The sequence below is a fragment of the Pithys albifrons genome, chromosome 15, assembly GCF_047495875.1.
Source record: "Pithys albifrons albifrons isolate INPA30051 chromosome 15, PitAlb_v1, whole genome shotgun sequence".
Classification (NCBI taxonomy): Eukaryota; Metazoa; Chordata; class Aves; order Passeriformes; family Thamnophilidae; genus Pithys; species Pithys albifrons.
In genome coordinates this window covers 3,149,258-3,167,102 of record NC_092472.1, presented here as the reverse complement: position 1 = coordinate 3,167,102, position 17,845 = coordinate 3,149,258, and the positions used below count along the sequence as shown (strand labels likewise).

At 54.2% G+C, this 17,845-nt stretch overlaps 2 protein-coding genes and 1 pseudogene across 11 annotated transcripts in view; all 3 read left to right on the top strand.

Annotated features, from left to right (window-relative positions):
- LOC139678766 (protocadherin gamma-A4-like) overlaps positions 1-17,845 on the top strand; it is a 245,389-nt gene that overhangs the window by 140,581 nt on the left and 86,963 nt on the right. For 2 of the 10 annotated variants that reach the window (XM_071569858.1, XM_071569857.1), the window contains exon 1: positions 14,625-17,452. The exons of the other annotated variants lie outside the window; for them this stretch is intronic. In XM_071569858.1, coding sequence (XP_071425959.1) covers positions 14,981-17,452 — 2,472 coding nt within the window. In that variant the 5' untranslated portion in view covers positions 14,625-14,980. Of the gene's footprint in view, positions 1-14,624; positions 17,453-17,845 lie in introns of those variants that run through there. 10 annotated transcript variants of the gene reach the window in all.
- Positions 2,540-5,239, top strand: LOC139679127 (protocadherin gamma-B5 pseudogene; annotated as a pseudogene).
- Positions 6,445-14,904, top strand: LOC139679126 (protocadherin gamma-A6-like). The gene is made up of 3 exons (XM_071570557.1): positions 6,445-8,986; positions 9,790-9,853; positions 14,615-14,904. The coding sequence occupies exons 1-3, from the start codon at positions 6,545-6,547 to the stop codon at positions 14,902-14,904; spliced, it is 2,796 nt and encodes a 931-aa protein (XP_071426658.1). The 5' UTR covers positions 6,445-6,544.

Below are 17,845 nucleotides of genomic sequence, written 5' to 3'. Positions count from 1 at the left end.
CTTGGTGTCTGTCCTGTTTGTGTTGAGACAAATAGGGCTAAGCATGAAGTTGCATCTGTGTGAAACAGTGCATGTAATACAAGAGAGCAGGAGATGTTCTCTAAGCCATTAATTTGAGGACCCACTTTTTTGTTGCATGACTGCTTATCTTTTGTTTTGGCTGTTTCCCATTTGTGTTCTTTAGAATCCTTCACTTTCTTCTTAGAATAGTGGTGAGCAGGCAAATGGAACTCCCTTCTTGTAGTTATTGCAGTGCATTATCATCTCATCATAAAATTTACTGATGATAAGGTGATCACAAGAAAACCTTCCAGTTGCATAGCATTGTAGAGAAGACAGGAAATGTATGTGTGCAAGGTTATGGAAGAATTCAGTCATTCCCTTGCTTATGATATCTCATTAGTAACATGTGCTTGTTCCTGATGGAGTACCATGCAATTTGAGGTGTTTGTGCAATGTGAGGTCTACGAAATGTTGTCACAGCTGATCTGTTCGTTTCTGTGTCTTTCTAACTCTTGCCTTTCTTGGTGTCAGGAGCTCAACCTCAGAGTGTTCTTATGTGGGAGGTCTCATCCCTTCCAATTGTCCCAGTGTAGATGCAATTCCCATACACAGCTGTGATGTTTACAGCTGTATAGAGGAAGGCTTTCATAGGCCTATGTACTCATCCAGGCACACTTGTCTGCAGTGTAATATATCAAAAGCATCTCTACTGCAGCCCTTCACATGCAAATTGATCCCCCACTGTAGCCAGGTTTTCCATGAGCAGACCAGTGGGAGAATGTGTGCAGATTGTCCCCCACACAGTTGCCCAGAACATGTTGAGCAGTCATCTGGAGACTGTTAAGTGGATGAGGAACTGGATGAACAGTCACCTCCAAAGAATTGTAGACAGTTGGTGAATGTCCAAGTGAATTGTAGACACGGGTGAATGTCCAACTGGAAACCAGGTTGTTGTAACTTGTGTTATCCCCTAAGAGTCCTTACTGGGACCAGTACTATTTCTTATCTTCATAGACAATGGGATTGAAAATGCTTCAGCAAATCTACAGCTGACACCAAGCTGAGTTGATTCAAGAGAGGGCAGAGATGCCAATTAGAGAGACTTCGAAACACTGGAATAGCTGGCACATACAAACATCATGAAGTTCCACAAGGTCAAGTGAAATGTCCTACTTGTTGGTGAGCGCAATCTCTAGTTTTAACAGAGGGTGGGAACAGGCTTGCAGAGAATACTTCATGTTGTTGGCAGATGAGAGAATGGGACATGATTTGGCAAGGTGCACTTGCTGCTGAGAAAGAAAATGGTATCTTTTGCTACGTAACAAGTATTATGTCCAGCAGGTTTATGGAGGTGGCTCACCCCCTCTAAATTTCTGAGACCACAGCTAGAGTACTGCATGTGGATCTAGGGCCAATATTCCAAAAAGGCATGGACCTGCTAGAGTCCCCAGAAGGACCACAAAAATGGTATGCAGACGGGTTGAAGTAGTAGTTCAGGTCCTTAAGCATGGAGAAAGGAAGCTTCCCTGTAGAGATTTAAAATCCTCTTTCCTTTTCAATTTATAAAGTAAGATTAGAAGAAAGATGGAAAGAGCCTTTTTATCAGGGCCTGTAATGACAGGATATAGAACATGGGTTTTTAATGCCCAGAGAAATTGCGGATATTCCTAAAGAGAAACGGTAGACTGGATGAGTTCACAAGAGATTTAGTCAAGTGGAAATTAGTCCTGCCCATGGTAGAGGTGAGCATTGAATGACCTTAATTAACAGTCCCAACCAAAACCTTTGTTTGCACCTGTGCAAGATTCAGTGTGTTTTTGCATTTTCTCCTTGTCAGCCTCTCAAGTATAAAGAGGCAAAAGCAGGAACCTTCAAGAATTAGAAACAAAATAGTAAACGTTAATGTTATCTTACTACAGAGATTTCTTACATTGCTTTAGAGTGATCCATTTCTCAGGTTGATTCGTCCTAGATAATGTATTCAGCAGAGTTCAAGATATCTTACGCAGTGCTACCATGCTCTTGAAGTCTTTCATACAATATCATTCAATGCTCCTAGCATTGCTCCCTGCTTTTATTAAGAGCAGATGAGTTCCTCTCTGTATCACTCTGCTATGAAGATTTGCTTCTGAGTATTCATTGCAATAATGACTTAAAGCACCAAGCAGAGCACCTCCGTTACAAACACCTCAGGAAGGACATTAAGCAAGAACTTCTGCTCTTGCTGATTGGAATTCAGAAGACACCCCACAGGCGCCCGCAGCGCGGCCATCAGGCGGCTGCAGTGGCGTCGCGGCGCCTCCGGGTGCCGCTGTTGGCCGCCGCCGAGCGGCGCTGGAGCCGCAGCCGCAGCGGCCGCAGCGTCCTGCCCCCGCAGGCTGCTCGCTCGGCCGGCGCCGGCAACAGCGGCAGCGGCACGGGCAGCACAGGCGACAGGCGGCGCGGGCAGCAGCGACCTACGAGCCGGCGCCGGCCCACCTGCGCTCCAGCGGCCCCTGCGCTCGCTGCGCAGAGCGGCTGGAAGGGAGGCCGGGCAGCGGCAGAAGCCGGCAGAGCGCGGCGAGCGCTGCCGACAATGGCAGCGGGCAGGTGGAGGCAGAGGCGCGGGCCGGCAGGCGGCAGAGCGCTGCTGCTGCTGCTGCTGCCCGCTGTGCTGCTGTGCCTGTGCTGCCGGGCGGCGGCGGAGCGGCTCCGCTACACCATCCCCGAGGAGCTGGCCAGAGGTTCGCTGGTGGGGCCGCTGGCGCGGGACCTGGGGCTCAGCCCGGACGAGCTGTCGGCGCGCAAGCTGCGGGTGGCGTCTGCCGTCAAAAAGCAGCTCAAATATTTCACTGTGAGCGAGGAAAACGGGAACCTGTACGTGAACGAGAGACTGGATCGGGAGGAGATGTGCGGCAAGTCGGCGTCCTGTTCCGTCAGCTTCGAGGCGCTGGTTCACAACCCGCTAAATGTTTTCCACGTCGACGTGGTCATCCAAGACGTCAATGACAACTCCCCAGCCTTCAGTAAGGCTGCTCTGGAACTCGAGATCGATGAATTGATTACTCCTGGGACTCGTTTTCCTCTGGAGATGGCCCGAGATGCAGACGTGGGAAGTAACTCGCAGGTAACTTACCAGCTCAACAGCAACCCTTTCTTTTCTCTGGCCATGGACGAAATTCCGGGCGGAAAGAAGCAGCCAGAAATAGTGCTGGAGCGAGCCCTGGATAGGGAGAAGCAGAGCTCCTTTGAGTTGGTACTGACGGCTGTGGATGGCGGGGACCCTGCGAGGTCCGGGACCGTTCAGGTTCGTGTCAATGTGACGGACGCCAACGACAACCCACCCCTGTTCAGTAAAAGAGTGTACGAGGCGAAAGTGGCTGAGAATCTGCCCAAGGGGTCCTTTGTGCTGCAAGTGCAGGCCATAGATGCTGACATGGGGTCCAATGGACGTGTCTCCTACTCCTTAGGCAACGTCCCGGTAGGGATCCGTGCGTCGTTCTCTGTCGACAGCGAAACTGGTGAGATTAGGACAGAGGGACCCCTCGATTTCGAGGAGAAAAGTAAATACATCTTTGGACTGGAGGCGAGAGACGGCGGCGGGCTCACCGGGCACTGTGAAGTGCAGATTGATATCACGGACGAGAATGACAACGCCCCAGACATTACAATATTGTCACTTTCGAGCCCGGTGCCCGAGGATGCACCAGCCGGCACAGTGGTGGCCCTGCTGAATGTGAACGACGCGGACTCCGGCGAGAATGGTCAGGTGACGTGCGAGCTGTCGGGAGAGGCACCGCTGTCCATCGTGGCGTCTTCTGGCAGCTCATACAAGGTGGTGACGGCGAGCGCGCTGGATCGCGAGCAGGCGGCCGAGCACCGCGTGACGGTGGTGGCCAGGGACCGGGGCAGCCCGGCGCTGTCGAGCAGCACGGAGCTGGTGCTGGAGGTGTCGGACATGAACGACAACGCGCCCGTGTTCGAGGAGGCGGCGTACAGCGCGTACGTGCCGGAGAACAACGCGGCGGGCGCGCTGGTGCTGCGCGTGAGCGCGCGGGACTTGGACGCGGGGACCAACGGGCGCGTGAGCTACTGGCTGGCGGGCGGCAGCGCGGGCGCGGCGGGCGCGGCGCCGCTCGTGTCGGTGGAGGCGCGGAGCGGCGCCGTGTACGCGCAGCGCTCCTTCGACTACGAGCAGTGCCGCGAGTTCTCGGTGGCCGTGCGGGCGCAGGACGGCGGGACGCCGGCGCGCAGCTCCACGGCCACGGTGCGCGTCTTCGTGCTCGACCAAAACGACAACGCGCCGCGGGTGCTGTGGCCGGCGCCGGCCGCGGGCGCGGCCCCGGGGTCGCCCCCAGTGCCGCCGGCTTTCGAGGTGGTGCCACGGTCGGCCGAGGCCGGCTACCTGGTGGCCAAGGTGGTGGCGGTGGACGCGGACGCGGGGCGCAACGCCTGGCTGTCCTACGAGCTGCTGCAGGCGTCGGAGCCGGCGCTCTTCCGCCTGGGACTGCACAGCGGCGAGGTGCGCACGGCGCGGGCCGTGTCCGACAGGGACGCGGCCAAGCAGCGGCTCGTGGCGCTCGTCAAGGACCACGGGCAGCCGGCGCTGTCGGCCACGGCCACGCTGCACGTGGTGCTGGCCGACAGTTTGCACGAGGCGCTGCCGGAGCTGAGCGAGCGGCCGGCGGGCGCCGACGCGCCGGCCGAGCTGCAGTTCTACCTGGTGCTGGCGCTGGCGCTGCTCTCGGCGCTCTTCCTGCTCAGCGTGGCGCTGGCCGTGCTGGCGCGGCTGCGCCGGGCCGGGCCGCCCGCCGTGCTGCGCTGCCTGGGCGCGCAGCGCTTCTCCGTGCCCGGCGCCGCCTTCCCGGCCGACTTCTGCGAGGGCACCTTGCCCTACTCCTACAACCTGTGCGTGGCGGCGCCACCTCGAGCCGTGCCCGAGGCCGTTTGGCCGCCGCCGCCGCTGCCCATCGTGTCCGCGGAAGAGCTTCTGGGCGGGGAGTCGTGCGACAAGCCGAGCCCGAAGAGCACCGCGGAGGAGGGAGAGCCGCCTGCTAACCCCGATGCACCTCAGGTGTGTAAGCCCGCGTACACTTTCTCTGAATCCTTCATAAGCGAGTGGGACGGTGGGTTCTCGGACTTTCTTTCTTTGCTGGAACGGCTCGTAATGGTCTCTAATTCCTTGAACGAATTTAAGAATCTGGTTCTATATCTCGTAGCAATAGGTGGTACGAACGAGTACCTTCTTGCATCTTGAGCTGTCGGACTTGTGGTTCAGTGGGAAGGCTCTTGGTTTTCAGGCTCTGTTGCATAAATTGATACAAGAGAGGTGAAGCTCTAATTTACATTTTGTGTTCCTCCCTTTTCCACTCAGAGCAGACAGGTAGAGACTGCACCTTTTCTTTTATGATATGCTAAGGTTCAGCCGAAGAATTTTATTCTCTAATCTTGTGTTCTGAAACATTGATAATTACGTTACAGTTACTAATTATGCGGGTTGATCCTTACTGTGTAGCACGAGATTCACATAATCGGTGATTGAATTTCGATGTTTCAGATTTTTGCTTTCTGATCTCTCTTTTCTGAAGCGATGTATTTGTGCCTGGGTAACAGCTGTAGCAAAACCCCTCTTCATTTCATGCTATTTCAGTGTTGCAGTCCCCAGTGCAGATCATTCCTTCGTAGTGAATTCTCCTCTCTCTTGCTTGGGTCCTCAGATCTTTTGATGGAAGGTACCTGTATGAATGCCAGTTTTCTATGAACAAATGAAATAAGAGCGGTCCATGTCACTTTCTGCCTCATCAGTTGTCAGACGTGTAGTGGGGGCTTTTGCCAATCAGCTTGTGCTGCCCCAAATCGATCATCTCTACAGCTCTTCATTTACCACACGTCTGGGTTCAGTTGAAAACTTTTGTCAACCAAACTAGGGTTGTCTGAAATGATAGGAGTTACTAAAGTTGAAGGTATATCTTACTCCATAGAAGCATATCAACTAATGCTGCATGATAGCTTACGAAAATGGCGAGGTTACTTCTCCTTCCTCATTCGTGTTCCTCAAGTGATTTATGGGGACTTGAATGGGAGCTGAATACCCCATTTATTAATAGTGTTTTGATATTGTATTTCAGAGGGACCATATGTGTGAATGAAAGGTCAGCCGTGTGTGCTTCCATTTTTTTTGTGGAAGGCGGGTGCAACTGGACACAATGTTTCAGTGACGAACTCAGTCCCCGCGAGCTGCCCGTGGCCGAGGCAGGGCGGGCATCGCTCGGCAGCGCTCGGTGCCTGCAGTGCCGGGAGGAGGCTGCGGGCGCCGCTGTTGACCGAGAGGAGCGAGAGGAAGGTCGGAGCGCTGCAGCCCCGCCCGCTGCGGACCGGCTCGATCGGTTGCTCGGTCCCTGACAGGATCGGCGTCCGGGCGGTCTCCGATCGTCCCCGCCGGGGGGTTCATCCTTCAGGTAGGCGGAGGGTCCGGTGACAGCAGCCGGGAGCGGCGATCCGGGGTCGGAGTTGAAAAGGAAGGATTATTTGCTCCAGCGGCGGAGAGCTGTGAGCGGCCGAGATGTGCACGGCGGGAAGGCGCTGGGACCGGCGGCAGCGAGCCCTATTGTGGGGCGTCCTGCTGGCGGCGTGGGAGGCGGCGTGGGGGCAGCTGCGCTATTCGGTGCCCGAGGAGATGCCCAAGGGCTCGTTCGTGGGCGACGTGGTCAAGGACCTGGGTCTGCAGCTGCCGGCTCTCCGGCATCGCGGTGTCCGCGTTGTGTCCGAAGGTAGGACACAGTATTTCTCTCTGCATGGGAAGACGGGACATTTAGTTACAGTGGAGAGGATCGACAGAGAACAGCTGTGCGAGAGTGTGCAGCAATGCGTGCTGCGCTGTGAGCTGATAGTGGAGGGTGAAATGAAGTACTATGAAATCGAGGTGGAAATCACGGACATTAATGACAACGCCCCGAAGTTCAAAGAAATCGAGCTTGAAGAGAGAATGAGCGAGACGACAATCCCTGGATCGCGGTTTCCCTTGGCCGAGGCTCACGATCCGGATTCGGGACGGAATTCCCTACTGACCTACGAGCTGAGCGGCGACGAGCACTTCTCGCTGGCCGTGCAGTCGGGTCCCGGCGGGGATCAGAGTCCCGAGCTGGTGCTGGCGAAGGCGCTGGACCGCGAGGAGGCGGCATTTCACGAGCTTTTGCTGCGAGCGACTGACAGCGGCGATCCGGCACGGACAGGCACGGCGCGGATCCGCGTGACGGTGCTGGACGTGAACGACAACGCGCCTGTGTTCAGCCAGGCAGAGTACACGGTGCACGTGCCGGAGGATGTGCCCGTGGGTTTTGTCCTCGTCACCGTCATTGCCACGGACGGCGACGACGGAGTGAATGGGCATGTTAAATACTCGTTCAAGAAAATCACAGAGAAAGCCTCGCAGATTTTCCATCTTGACTCTGAGACGGGAGTAATCACGCTAGTGCAGAGCCTGGACTTTGAGGGTGGTGACACGTATGAACTGGAGGTACAGGCACGGGACGGAGGAGAGCATTTCGATACAGCGAAAGTCACAATCACCGTGAAAGACATAAACGATAACGTGCCAGAGATTTCGGTGAGGTCGGTGCTGAATGAGATCTCTGAAGGCACCCCGTCGGGGACAGTGGTGGCGCTGCTGCACGTGCAGGACCAGGACGCGGGTAGTAACGGCGAGGTGCGCTGCTCTCTAGACAGGGATGTCCCCTTTAGTTTGCGGAGCTCGCAGGGCAACTATTACAGCGTGGTCACAGCGAGAGAGCTGGACCGGGAGCAAGTGTCGGAGTACAACCTGACGGTGCGGGCGACAGACGGAGGGTCACCGTCCCTGCAGAGCAGCGCCGTGCTGACGCTACGGGTGCTGGACGTGAACGACAACGCACCGGTGTTCACGCAGGAGAGCTACAGCGCGCGGCTGGCCGAGAACAACGCGGCGGGAGCGCTGGTGCTGACGGTGCGGGCAACGGACGCGGACTGGGGGCAGAACGCGCGCGTGCGCTACCGACTGTCGGAGGGGCGGGTGCGAGGCTTGCCGCTGTCGTCGTACGTGTCGGTGCAGGCGGAGACGGGCGCGCTATACGCGCTGCGCTCCTTCGACTACGAGGAGGTGCGCGAGGTGGAGCTGTGGGTGCTGGCGGAGGACGGCGGCTCGCCGGCGCTGAGCAGCAACGTGTCGGTGCGGCTGCTGATCGTGGACGAGAACGACAACGCGCCGCAGGTGCTCTACCCGCCTCCTCCTCCGCCGGCGGGTGCGGGCTGGGCGGGCGTGGAGCTGGCGCCGCGCTCGTCCGAGCCCGGCGCGCTGGTGGCCAAGGTGGTGGCGGTGGACGCGGACGCGGGGCAGAACGCCTGGCTGTCGTACGAGCTGGCCAAGGCCACGGAGCCGGGGCTCTTCCGCCTGGGGCTGCACAGCGGCGAGGTGCGCACGGCGCGCTTCCCGCTCGCCCGCGACGCGGCGCGCCACAGCCTGGTGGTGCTGGTCAGGGACCACGGCCGGCCGGCGCTGTCGGCCACGGCCACGCTCACCGTGCTGCTGGCCGACAGTGTGGCCGAGCTGCTGGCCGAGCTGGGCAGCTCGGCCGACGCGGCGGCGCCGGGCGAGCCAGCCGCCAGCCTGACGCCCTGGCTCGTGCTGGCCGTGGCCGCCGTCTCCTGCCTTTTCCTCGCCTTCCTGCTGTTGCTGCTGGCGCTGCGCCTCAGGCACTGGCGCCGCTCGCAGCTGCTGGCTGAGTCCAGCGGGGCCTTGCGCGGCGTGCCGGCCACGCACTTCGTGGGCATCGACGGCGTCCGCGCCTTCCTGCACTCCTACTCGCACGAGGTGTCTCTCACGGCCGACTCTTGCAAGAGCCACCTCCGCTTCTCGGGTGGCAGCTGCTGTGACACCCTCCCGGCCCGGCCGCCGCCCGACGAGCCCGCGCCTCTGCTCGGGGAGGAGGACCCTGCCGGCGCCCGCCCCTCTGACCCCGCCCCTGTCTCGGTGAGTTCCTCTGGTCAAACTGGCTCTGAGAAGCTTCGCCTTCTGCTTCTCTACCCTTTCTTCGCCGTGTTCTGTTTCTGTGGTGGCAGGCTTGCTGTCAAAAGCAGAGCTTCGTTTCTTGATGCGGTGTGGACTGGTGGGACGTGGATGTAGGGTCCTTCCTTAGTTTTACAAGTTGTTGGGGAAACATATGAAGAAAGACTGATGGTGTCTGGAAGTGTAAATGAGTTTGTGTTCTTCACAGGTTCTTCCCAATGGCAGTTGTGGTTTATTCACGTGAAAATCTCCAGCTTGTAATTTTGTCAACTCTATGTGTAACTTTCCTGCTCATCGTTTGCCCTATTCTCAGCTTTTCTGTGTGTCTGTGATGCATAGTGGGGGTCAGTAGGAAATGACATTGTATTCTTCATCCGTGCTTGGTCTTGCTCTTGTTTTCCCTGTAGGGGGATGGATTGGAGAACTGCTAGTCTTTTGATGATGTCTGTCTGCCTGTTAGGAAGAAAAGGGATCATCATGAAAGTTGTGTATTTTTGAAAACATTTTTAGGTGACTTTATATGGAGAAGGAAATACAGGAGGAAATGGCAGAGGTGTTTTGCTGATTTGCTGTCTTTGAAGGTTAAAATGTGTCAGAGGGAACTACACATGTCTTTGCTATACATACATGTCACTGTAAGAGCCTTGCGTGAGTAGGAGGGTATTGATTCAAGGTGAAGAGAAAGATGTGCAGAGAGGGTGGTTGCCCCTAAACAGATATTGACTGACCCAGTCTCTCCTAGAGCACTGCTCTGCCTTTCCTTATAGGACTTAGAGGTTTCTTCAGAGAAGACCAGGGAGCAGAGAAATGGGTCTTCCTTCATCAAGAGATGTAAAGAGATTTACTGTAGTGCATTATCATCTCATCAGGTGTGAAGTTGGTGGAGCAAAGAGAAATGGTGCAGGAATCTCTGGCTTCTAAATTTGATGGGTCAAAGAGCAACTTGGATAAAGGGAATGGCTGGAGATCTGAGGCCTGAGAGTTGTGCAGGTGGGTCTGTTGAAGGCCAGAAAGGAGTACTGTTCCTGTTCTCCAATTCATTACCCACCTGTAGGATTAAGCAATGTGATGTTTTCCTTCTGAAACTGGGTAGAAGACATGTACTCCAGAGGTGTATGGAGAACCTAAGAGTCTCTTCCCATTTGTTTGCATTTTGTCATAATTGTGGAACTTCACAGCTGGATTATGTACTTATGACAAAGGTCATGTGGGACCTTTGGAAAGAGCACACTGTGTATTGAGTGCTTACTAAACACGCGAATTAATTTCCTACTCCAAAATACATAGTCCAGGAGAGTGTGTTGTAGTCTTTTCCTTTCTGCAGGGGTTTAATCCTTTCCTTTCTCTTTTGATGATCTGAAGATGGGCCTTTGTCTCTCATTGTTTGTGGAAGATCAGATCTGTTACCATTCCTTCAAAAATCCCTATGTTCTTTTCAAGGTTCCAGTTCATGTTTCTGAGAATGAGTCCAGAGGTGTCTTATTTTTTTCTTATTGCTTCATTTTGATTGAAATGTTTAAGGCTTGGGTATTAAGGGCTCTACCCCTTGCATTAGAGGGGGTAGAGTGGCACAACTTCCAAAGAGCCCACGTGCTGAGGTAGGGTGATGTTGCCTTGGAGATGATAGTTTGATGAGTGTGTCTTTAATCAAGCTTCTGATTGATTATTTTCTCTATAACATTTTACATCAGTTCAAATTATTGGGATGAGCAACATTATCTTGGCTGTGATGCTTGGGATCTGAGAAGGTGCATGTGCAACTTTTCTTTTAATGGTGTCTGTCTGCAGATTTAACTTTCCTGTTGTGTGGTGTTTGGATAGAGAGAAGAGTTCTGTCTTTCTAGAGACAGGGCCAGTGGAAGAGTTCACTGTGGTACAGTTTGAAAGTACTAAAAGGAAAGTGATAAGGTGAAGTTTGTTGTGGTCATTCAGTTAGGACAACAGCTGCTGTTCCAAGATTTTCCCCTTTTTATCAACCAACAGAATTTCTATGACTACAATCTATTGTGTGAGCTCCTGTTTGAGCCTCCTGTGTACCTCTCACTAACCTGTTTCCTTTGTTGTGTACCTAGTACAGTTGACACAATCTGAAATGTGAAGCTATGATTCACTTATGATGATTTCTCTTTCATGCCCTGCTTCAGGATTTTTTGCTTTGGTTAGCTTTTTGATTTTGGTTGGTTGGTTTGAATACTTTCATGGAGTAAACATGATCCTCACTGTGCCTCCTCATTTGACAATCCTGCAAACACACAAAAATGTCTTATAATTATCTGGCAGGGAGGGAGGATCTCATCCAGAGCCTTGTGTGGTAGGAAGGTGGATATCAGTAAAGAAAAATATTTGGGCTTTTGGTTCCCAAGGTGCCCCATGGATAACATGTAACAAAAAGTTTGATACAAGTAAATAATGTGATGAAAGGTTGTGAATGCAGAGTGAGGAGGGTGAGATCTTGGCTTTGTAACAGGGGAGGAGGTGGGTCAATGTGGTTTTGGAAGGGCAGCATTTGATTTCTTGCCTTGTGTCAAGGCCTGTGTCATTTTTTTCTCTGATCCTGGTTTCCCTTTCCTGAATGGCAACAACCATACACGAGCAATAATTTATTTCCACAACAACTGTACATGAACAGGCAGGATACATGGGTAGAACAGCTTATAAATTCAATTTGAAGTCTCCAATATGCCTCTCTATTTCCCTGCAAGGTTGCAATGTAGACTTTCTTGAGAGTTGTAATTACACTTTCTTTCAGGCCTTTGTTTCCTAGAAGGTTGTGGTCCATTTTCACAATTCTGGTCAACGCCTTTGAATTTGAAATTGTGATTGTTTTTCAGAAAATGCTTCATTCACCTTGGACAGAATTTTGTGTGTGAGGAATATAAAACAGAAGGTAAAAGAGAATCTGTTGTACTTCCTCAAAAGACTGAACTTGAGAAAACAGCCTATGAGAAGGTGTTTAAAATTATGACTGCATAGTTGTGCAAGTTGAGCAGGCCATAGAATAGAAAAGAACTTGCTGAGATGTGATGACTTCCGTAAAATGAAACCCCCTATTGGATAGTACAGAGTGAGACTTTGGGGGCCCACTTGCAGGTGGAGATCTCAATGACTTCCAGGTGCTGGCAGGAATGAATTTCAATGTCTGAAATGAAGATCAAGAAGACTTCCTTCTGAGTATGCCTGACAAACCTTTTGTCTTCTAGATCTTCCTTGTCTAGCTAGTCTGAATTATGGCTTTTTTTCCCTTTCCTGGATTTACGCTATTTATGGGCTTATTTGTAGTTATCAGTGCAGCTTCCCTTGTTGTGTGCCTCTTGTTCATGCTGTGTTAGTTGGGAATGTCATGAGACATGAGCATATCTTATTGAACTGTTATTGTTGGGAGAAAGAGGTGTAAGCATGAAGTTGCATCTGTGTGGAACAGTGTTTGTAATAAAAGGGAGCAGGAGATTCTCTCTAAGCCATGAGATTGAGGAGCCATTTTTTGTTGTGTGCCTGCTAATTTTAATTTTGGCTGTTTATCATTAGTGGGCTTTAGAATCCTTCACTTTCTTCTCAGGATGGTGGTGAGCAGGCAAATGGACGTCCCTTCTTGTAGTTATTGCAGTGCATTATCATCTCATTGTAAATTTTACTAATATGGTCACAATAGAACCTGCCTGTTGCATAGCATTGGAGAGAAGAGTGGACAGGTCTGTGTGTGAGGTTATGGAAGAACTTGGTCGTTCCTTTGCTTGTGATATGTCATAAATAACACATGCTTGTGCCTGATGCAGTACCACGCAATTTGAGTTGCTTCTGAACATTAAGTGAGGACTATGCAATGTTATCACAGCTGATCTGTTCATTTCTGTATCTTTCATACTCTTGCCTTTCTTGGTGTCAGAAGCTCAGCCTGAGGGTGTCTGGTCTTATGCAGAAGGTCATATCTCTTCCAGTTGTCCCAGTGCAGATGCAGTTCCCCTACACACCTGCAATGTTTACAGCTGTAAAGAGGAAGGCTTTCGTAGGCCTATGTTCTCACCTAGGCACACTTGTCTGCAGTGTAATAATGCTAAAGCATCCTTACTGCAGTTCTTCAAATGCAGAATGGTCACCCACTGAAGAAGTCAAGGTTTCCATGAGCAGACCAGTGGGAGAATGTGTGCAGAGTGACTCCCACAGAGTTGCCCGGAACATGCTGGGCACTCATCTGGAGACTGTTAAATGAATGAGGATCTGGATGGATAGTCCTCTCAGAAGTGTTATAGACAATGGCTGAATGTCGAAGTGGAAACCAGGTTGTTGTAACTTGTGTTATCCCCTAGGAGTCCTTATTGGGACTAGTACTATTACTTGTCTTCAGAAATAAGATTGAGCATTCCTTCAGTAAATCTGCATTTGATGCCAAACTGAGTTGTTTCAAGAAAGGGCAGAGATGCTAACTAGATACCCACTTGAGAGGGCAGAGAAGCAGGCCACCAAACACCATGAAGTTCAAATATGCCAAGTGAAATATCCTGTATGTTAGTGAGAGTAATCTCCAGTTTTAATATAGAATGGGACATTGTGAATAGCCTTGCAAAGAAGTACTTCAGATTGCTGGGGGATGATAGAACGGGACATGATTTGTCAAGGTGCTCTTGCTGCTGAGAAAGAAAATTCTATTATCTGCTTTATAAGAACTATTATGGCCAGCAAGTCAATGGAGGTGTTTCACTCCCTCTGAACTCTTTTTGTGAAACCCCGGCTGGAGTACTGCATGCAGATCTGGGGCCTATATTCAAGCAAGGCATGGACCTGCTAGAGTCCCCAGAAGGACCACAAAAATGGTCTGAGGGCTGGAACATCTCTGCAATGAAGAAAGGCTGAAGGAGTTCAAGTCATAAAGGAAGGAGAAAAGAAGCCTCTGTGTAGAGTTTTCAATATTTTTTTCATTATCAATTTATAAAGTAAGCTTTCAAAAAAATTGGAGAGAGCCTTTTCATCATGGCCTGTAGTGATAGCACATGTGACATGGGTTTTTTTATGCTAAAGAAATTATACCCTCCAAAAAAAGGACAGGTTGGTTGAGGTTAAGGGTTATTTAATCTAGTGGAAAGTGTTCCTACCCATGGCAAAGGTGAGCATTCAATGAATAAAGAGCCCTCCAAAAAAACCCCTTTGTTTGAACCTGGGAAAGTCTCAATATAGCTTTGCATTTTCCAACTGACAGCCCCTCAAATATGGAGATGCAATAGCAGGAACTCTCAAGAAGTAGAAACAAATGAGTAAATGTAAATCTATTATTTTACCACAGAGATTTCTTACATTGCTTTAGGCTGATCCATTTCTCAGGTTAATTCATCCCACGTAATGAATGCAGCAGAATTCAGTATATCTTATACAGTGCTAATATGCCCTTGAAGTCTTCCCTATAATATCAGTTATTTCTCCTATAGTTGCCCCCTGGTTTTATTAAGAGCAGATGAGCTACTGTCTTTATCACTCTGCTATGAATATTCGCTTCTGAGTATTCATCGCAATAATGATCTAAAAACCCTTAAAGTGCACATCCGTTACAAACGCGTCAGGAAGCACATTAAGCAAGAGCTCTTGCTGATTGGAATCGAGAAGACACCCCACAGCCGGAGCAGTCCCTCCTTGCGGCCCAAACCCGGGCTCCCGGAGCGCGGCCATCCGGCGGCTGCAGTGGCGTCGCGGCGCCTCCGGGTGCCGCTGTTGGCCGCCGCCGAGCGGCGCTGGAGCCGCAGCCGCAGCCGCCGCAGCGTCCTGCGCCCGCAGGCTGCTCGCTCGGCCGGCGCCGGCCACAGCGGCAGCGGCACGGGCAGCACAGGCGACAGGCGGCGCGGGCAGCAGTGGCCAACAAGCCGGCGCCGGCCACGCTGCGCTCCAGCGGCGCCTGAGCTCGCTGCGCAGAGCGGCTGGAAGGGAGGCCGGGCAGCGGCAGGAGCCGGCAGAGTGCGGCGAGCGCTGCCGACAATGGCAGCGGGCAGACGGAGGCAGAGCCGCGGGCCGGCAGGCGGCAGAGCGCTGCTGTTGCTGCTGCTGCCCGCTGTGCTGCTGTGCCTGTGCTGCCGGGCGGCGGCGGAGCGGCTCCGCTACACCATCCCCGAGGAGCTGGCCAGAGGCTCGCTGGTGGGGCCGCTGGCGCGGGACCTGGGGCTCAGCCCGGACGAACTGCCGGTGCGTAAGCTGCGAGTCAGCGCAGACAAGCAGTACTTCACCTTGAGCGAGGAAAACGGGAACCTGTACGTGAACGAGAGGCTGGACCGAGAGGAGATGTGCGGCGAGTCAGCGTCTTGCTCCGTCAGTTTCGAGGCGCTGGTCCACAACCCTCTTAATGTTTTCCACTTCGACGTGGTCATCCAAGACGTAAATGACAACTCTCCGACCTTCAGCAAGGCTGCTCTGGAACTCCAGATCGATGAATGGATCCCTCCCGGTTCCACTTTTCCTCTAGAAATGGCCCACGATGAGGATGAGGGAAGTAACTCGCTGCTTACTTACCAGCTTACCAGCAACCCGTTCTTCTCTCTGGCCTTGAAGGAGAACTCAGGTGGAAAAAAGCAGCCGGAATTAATGCTGGAGAAGGCTTTGGACAGGGAAAAGCAGAGCTCGTTTGAGCTGGTACTGACGGCAGTGGATGGCGGGGACCCCGCGAAGTCAGGGACCGTCCAGATTCGGGTCAATGTGACGGATGCCAACGACAACCCACCAGTGTTCAGCAAAAGCGTGTACCAGGCGCGAGTGGTTGAGAATCTCCCAGCGGGATCTCTGGTGCTGCGAGTGCAGGCGACGGATGCGGACGCGGGGTCCAATGGGAGGGTCTCCTACTTCTTCAGAAAAGTCCCAGACATCGTCATCACATTATTCGTCGTCGACAGCGAGAGTGGGGAGGTGAGGACTGCGGGTCCCCTCGATTTCGAGGAGAAGAGCAAGTACAGCTTCGGACTGGAGGCGAAAGACGGGGGCGGGCTTACTGGTCAGTGCGAAGTGCAGATAGACATCACGGACGAAAATGACAATGCTCCCGAGATCACGATTCTGTCGATGTCGAGCCCGGTGCCCGAGGACGCACCCATTGGTACAGTGGTGGCCCTGCTGAAAGTGCGGGACCGGGACTCCGGAGAGAACGGTCAGGTGATGTGCGAGCTGTCGGGAGAGGCACCACTGTCGATCGCGGCGTCCTCGGGCGGCTCGTATAAGGTGGTGACGGCGAGCGCGCTGGACCGCGAGCAGGCGGCCGAGCACCGCGTGACGGTGGTGGCCAGGGACCGGGGCAGCCCGGCGCTGTCGAGCAGCACGGAGCTGGTGCTGGAGGTGTCGGACGTGAACGACAACGCGCCCGTGTTCGAGGAGGCGGCGTACAGCGCGTACGTGCCGGAGAACAACGCGGCGGGCGCGCTGGTGCTGCGCGTGAGCGCGCGGGACTTGGACGCGGGGACCAACGGGCGCGTGAGCTACTGGCTGGCGGGCGGCAGCGCGGGCGCGGCGGGCGCGGCGCCGCTCGTGTCGGTGGAGGCGCGGAGCGGCGCCGTGTACGCGCAGCGCTCCTTCGACTACGAGCAGTGCCGCGAGTTCTCGGTGGCCGTGCGGGCGCAGGACGGCGGGACGCCGGCGCGCAGCTCCACGGCCACGGTGCGCGTCTTCGTGCTCGACCAAAACGACAACGCGCCGCGGGTGCTGTGGCCGGCGCTGGCCGCGGGGGTGGCGGCGGGGTCGGGAGCGGCCCCGGCGGCGGGTCCTTTCGAGGTGGTACCGCGGTCGGCCGAGGCCGGCTACCTGGTGGCCAAGGTGGTGGCGGTGGACGCGGACGCGGGGCGCAACGCCTGGCTGTCCTACGAGCTGCTGCAGGCGTCGGAGCCGGCGCTCTTCCGCCTGGGACTGCACAGCGGCGAGGTGCGCACGGCGCGGGCCGTGTCCGACAGGGACGCGGCCAAGCAGCGGCTCGTGGCTCTTGTCAAGGACCACGGGCAGCCGGCGCTGTCGGCCACGGCCACGCTGCACGTGGTGCTGGCCGACAGCTTGCACGAGGCGCTGCCGGAGCTGAGCGAGCGGCCGGCGGGCGCCGACGCGCCGGCCGAGCTGCAGTTCTACCTGGTGCTGGCGCTGGCGCTGCTCTCGGCGCTCTTCCTGCTCAGCGTGGCGCTGGCCGTGCTGGCGCGGCTGCGCCGGGCCGGGCCGCCCGCCGTGCTGCGCTGCCTGGGCGCGCAGCGCTTCTCCGTGCCCGGCGCCGCCTTCCCGGCCGACTTCTGCGAGGGCACCTTGCCCTACTCCTACAACCTGTGCGTGGCGGCACAACCTCGAGCCGTGCCCGAGACCGCTTGGCCGCCGCCGCCGCTGCCCATCGTGTCCGCGGAGGAGCTTCTTGGCGGGGAGTCGTGCGACAAGCCGAGCCTTAACAGCAATGCAGTGGAGGGAGAGCCGTCTGCTAATCCCGCTGCACCTCAGGTCTGTAAGCCCGCGTACACTTTCTCTGAATCCTTCATAAGCGAGTGGGACGGTGGGTTATCGGACTTCCTTTCTTTGCTGGAATGGCTCGTAATGGTCTCTAATTCCTCGAACGAATTTAAGAATCTGGTTCTATATCTCGTTGCAATAGGTGGTACAAACGGGTACCTTCTTGCATCTTGAGCTGTCGGACTTGTGGTTCAGTGGGAAGGCTCTTGGTTTTCAGGCTCTGTTGCATAAATTGATACAAGAGAGGTGAAGCTCTAATTTACATTTTGTGTTCCTCCCTTTTCCACTCAGAGCAGGCAGGTAGAGACTGCACCTTTTCTTTTATGATATGCTAAGGTTCAGCCGAAGAATTTTATTCTCTAATCTTGTGTTCTGAAACATTGA

Bases quoted from the DNA above. Each gene is read 5' to 3' on its own strand.
- LOC139679126 (XM_071570557.1), top strand. From the start codon at position 6,545: ATGTGCACGGCGGGAAGGCGCTGGGACCGGCGGCAGCGAGCCCTATTG. The intron at 8,987-9,789 runs GTGAGTTCCTCT...CTTTCCTTATAG, and splicing joins CTGACCCCGCCCCTGTCTCG to GACTTAGAGGTTTCTTCAGA. The intron at 9,854-14,614 runs GTAAAGAGATTT...GGAATCGAGAAG, and splicing joins GTCTTCCTTCATCAAGAGAT to ACACCCCACAGCCGGAGCAG.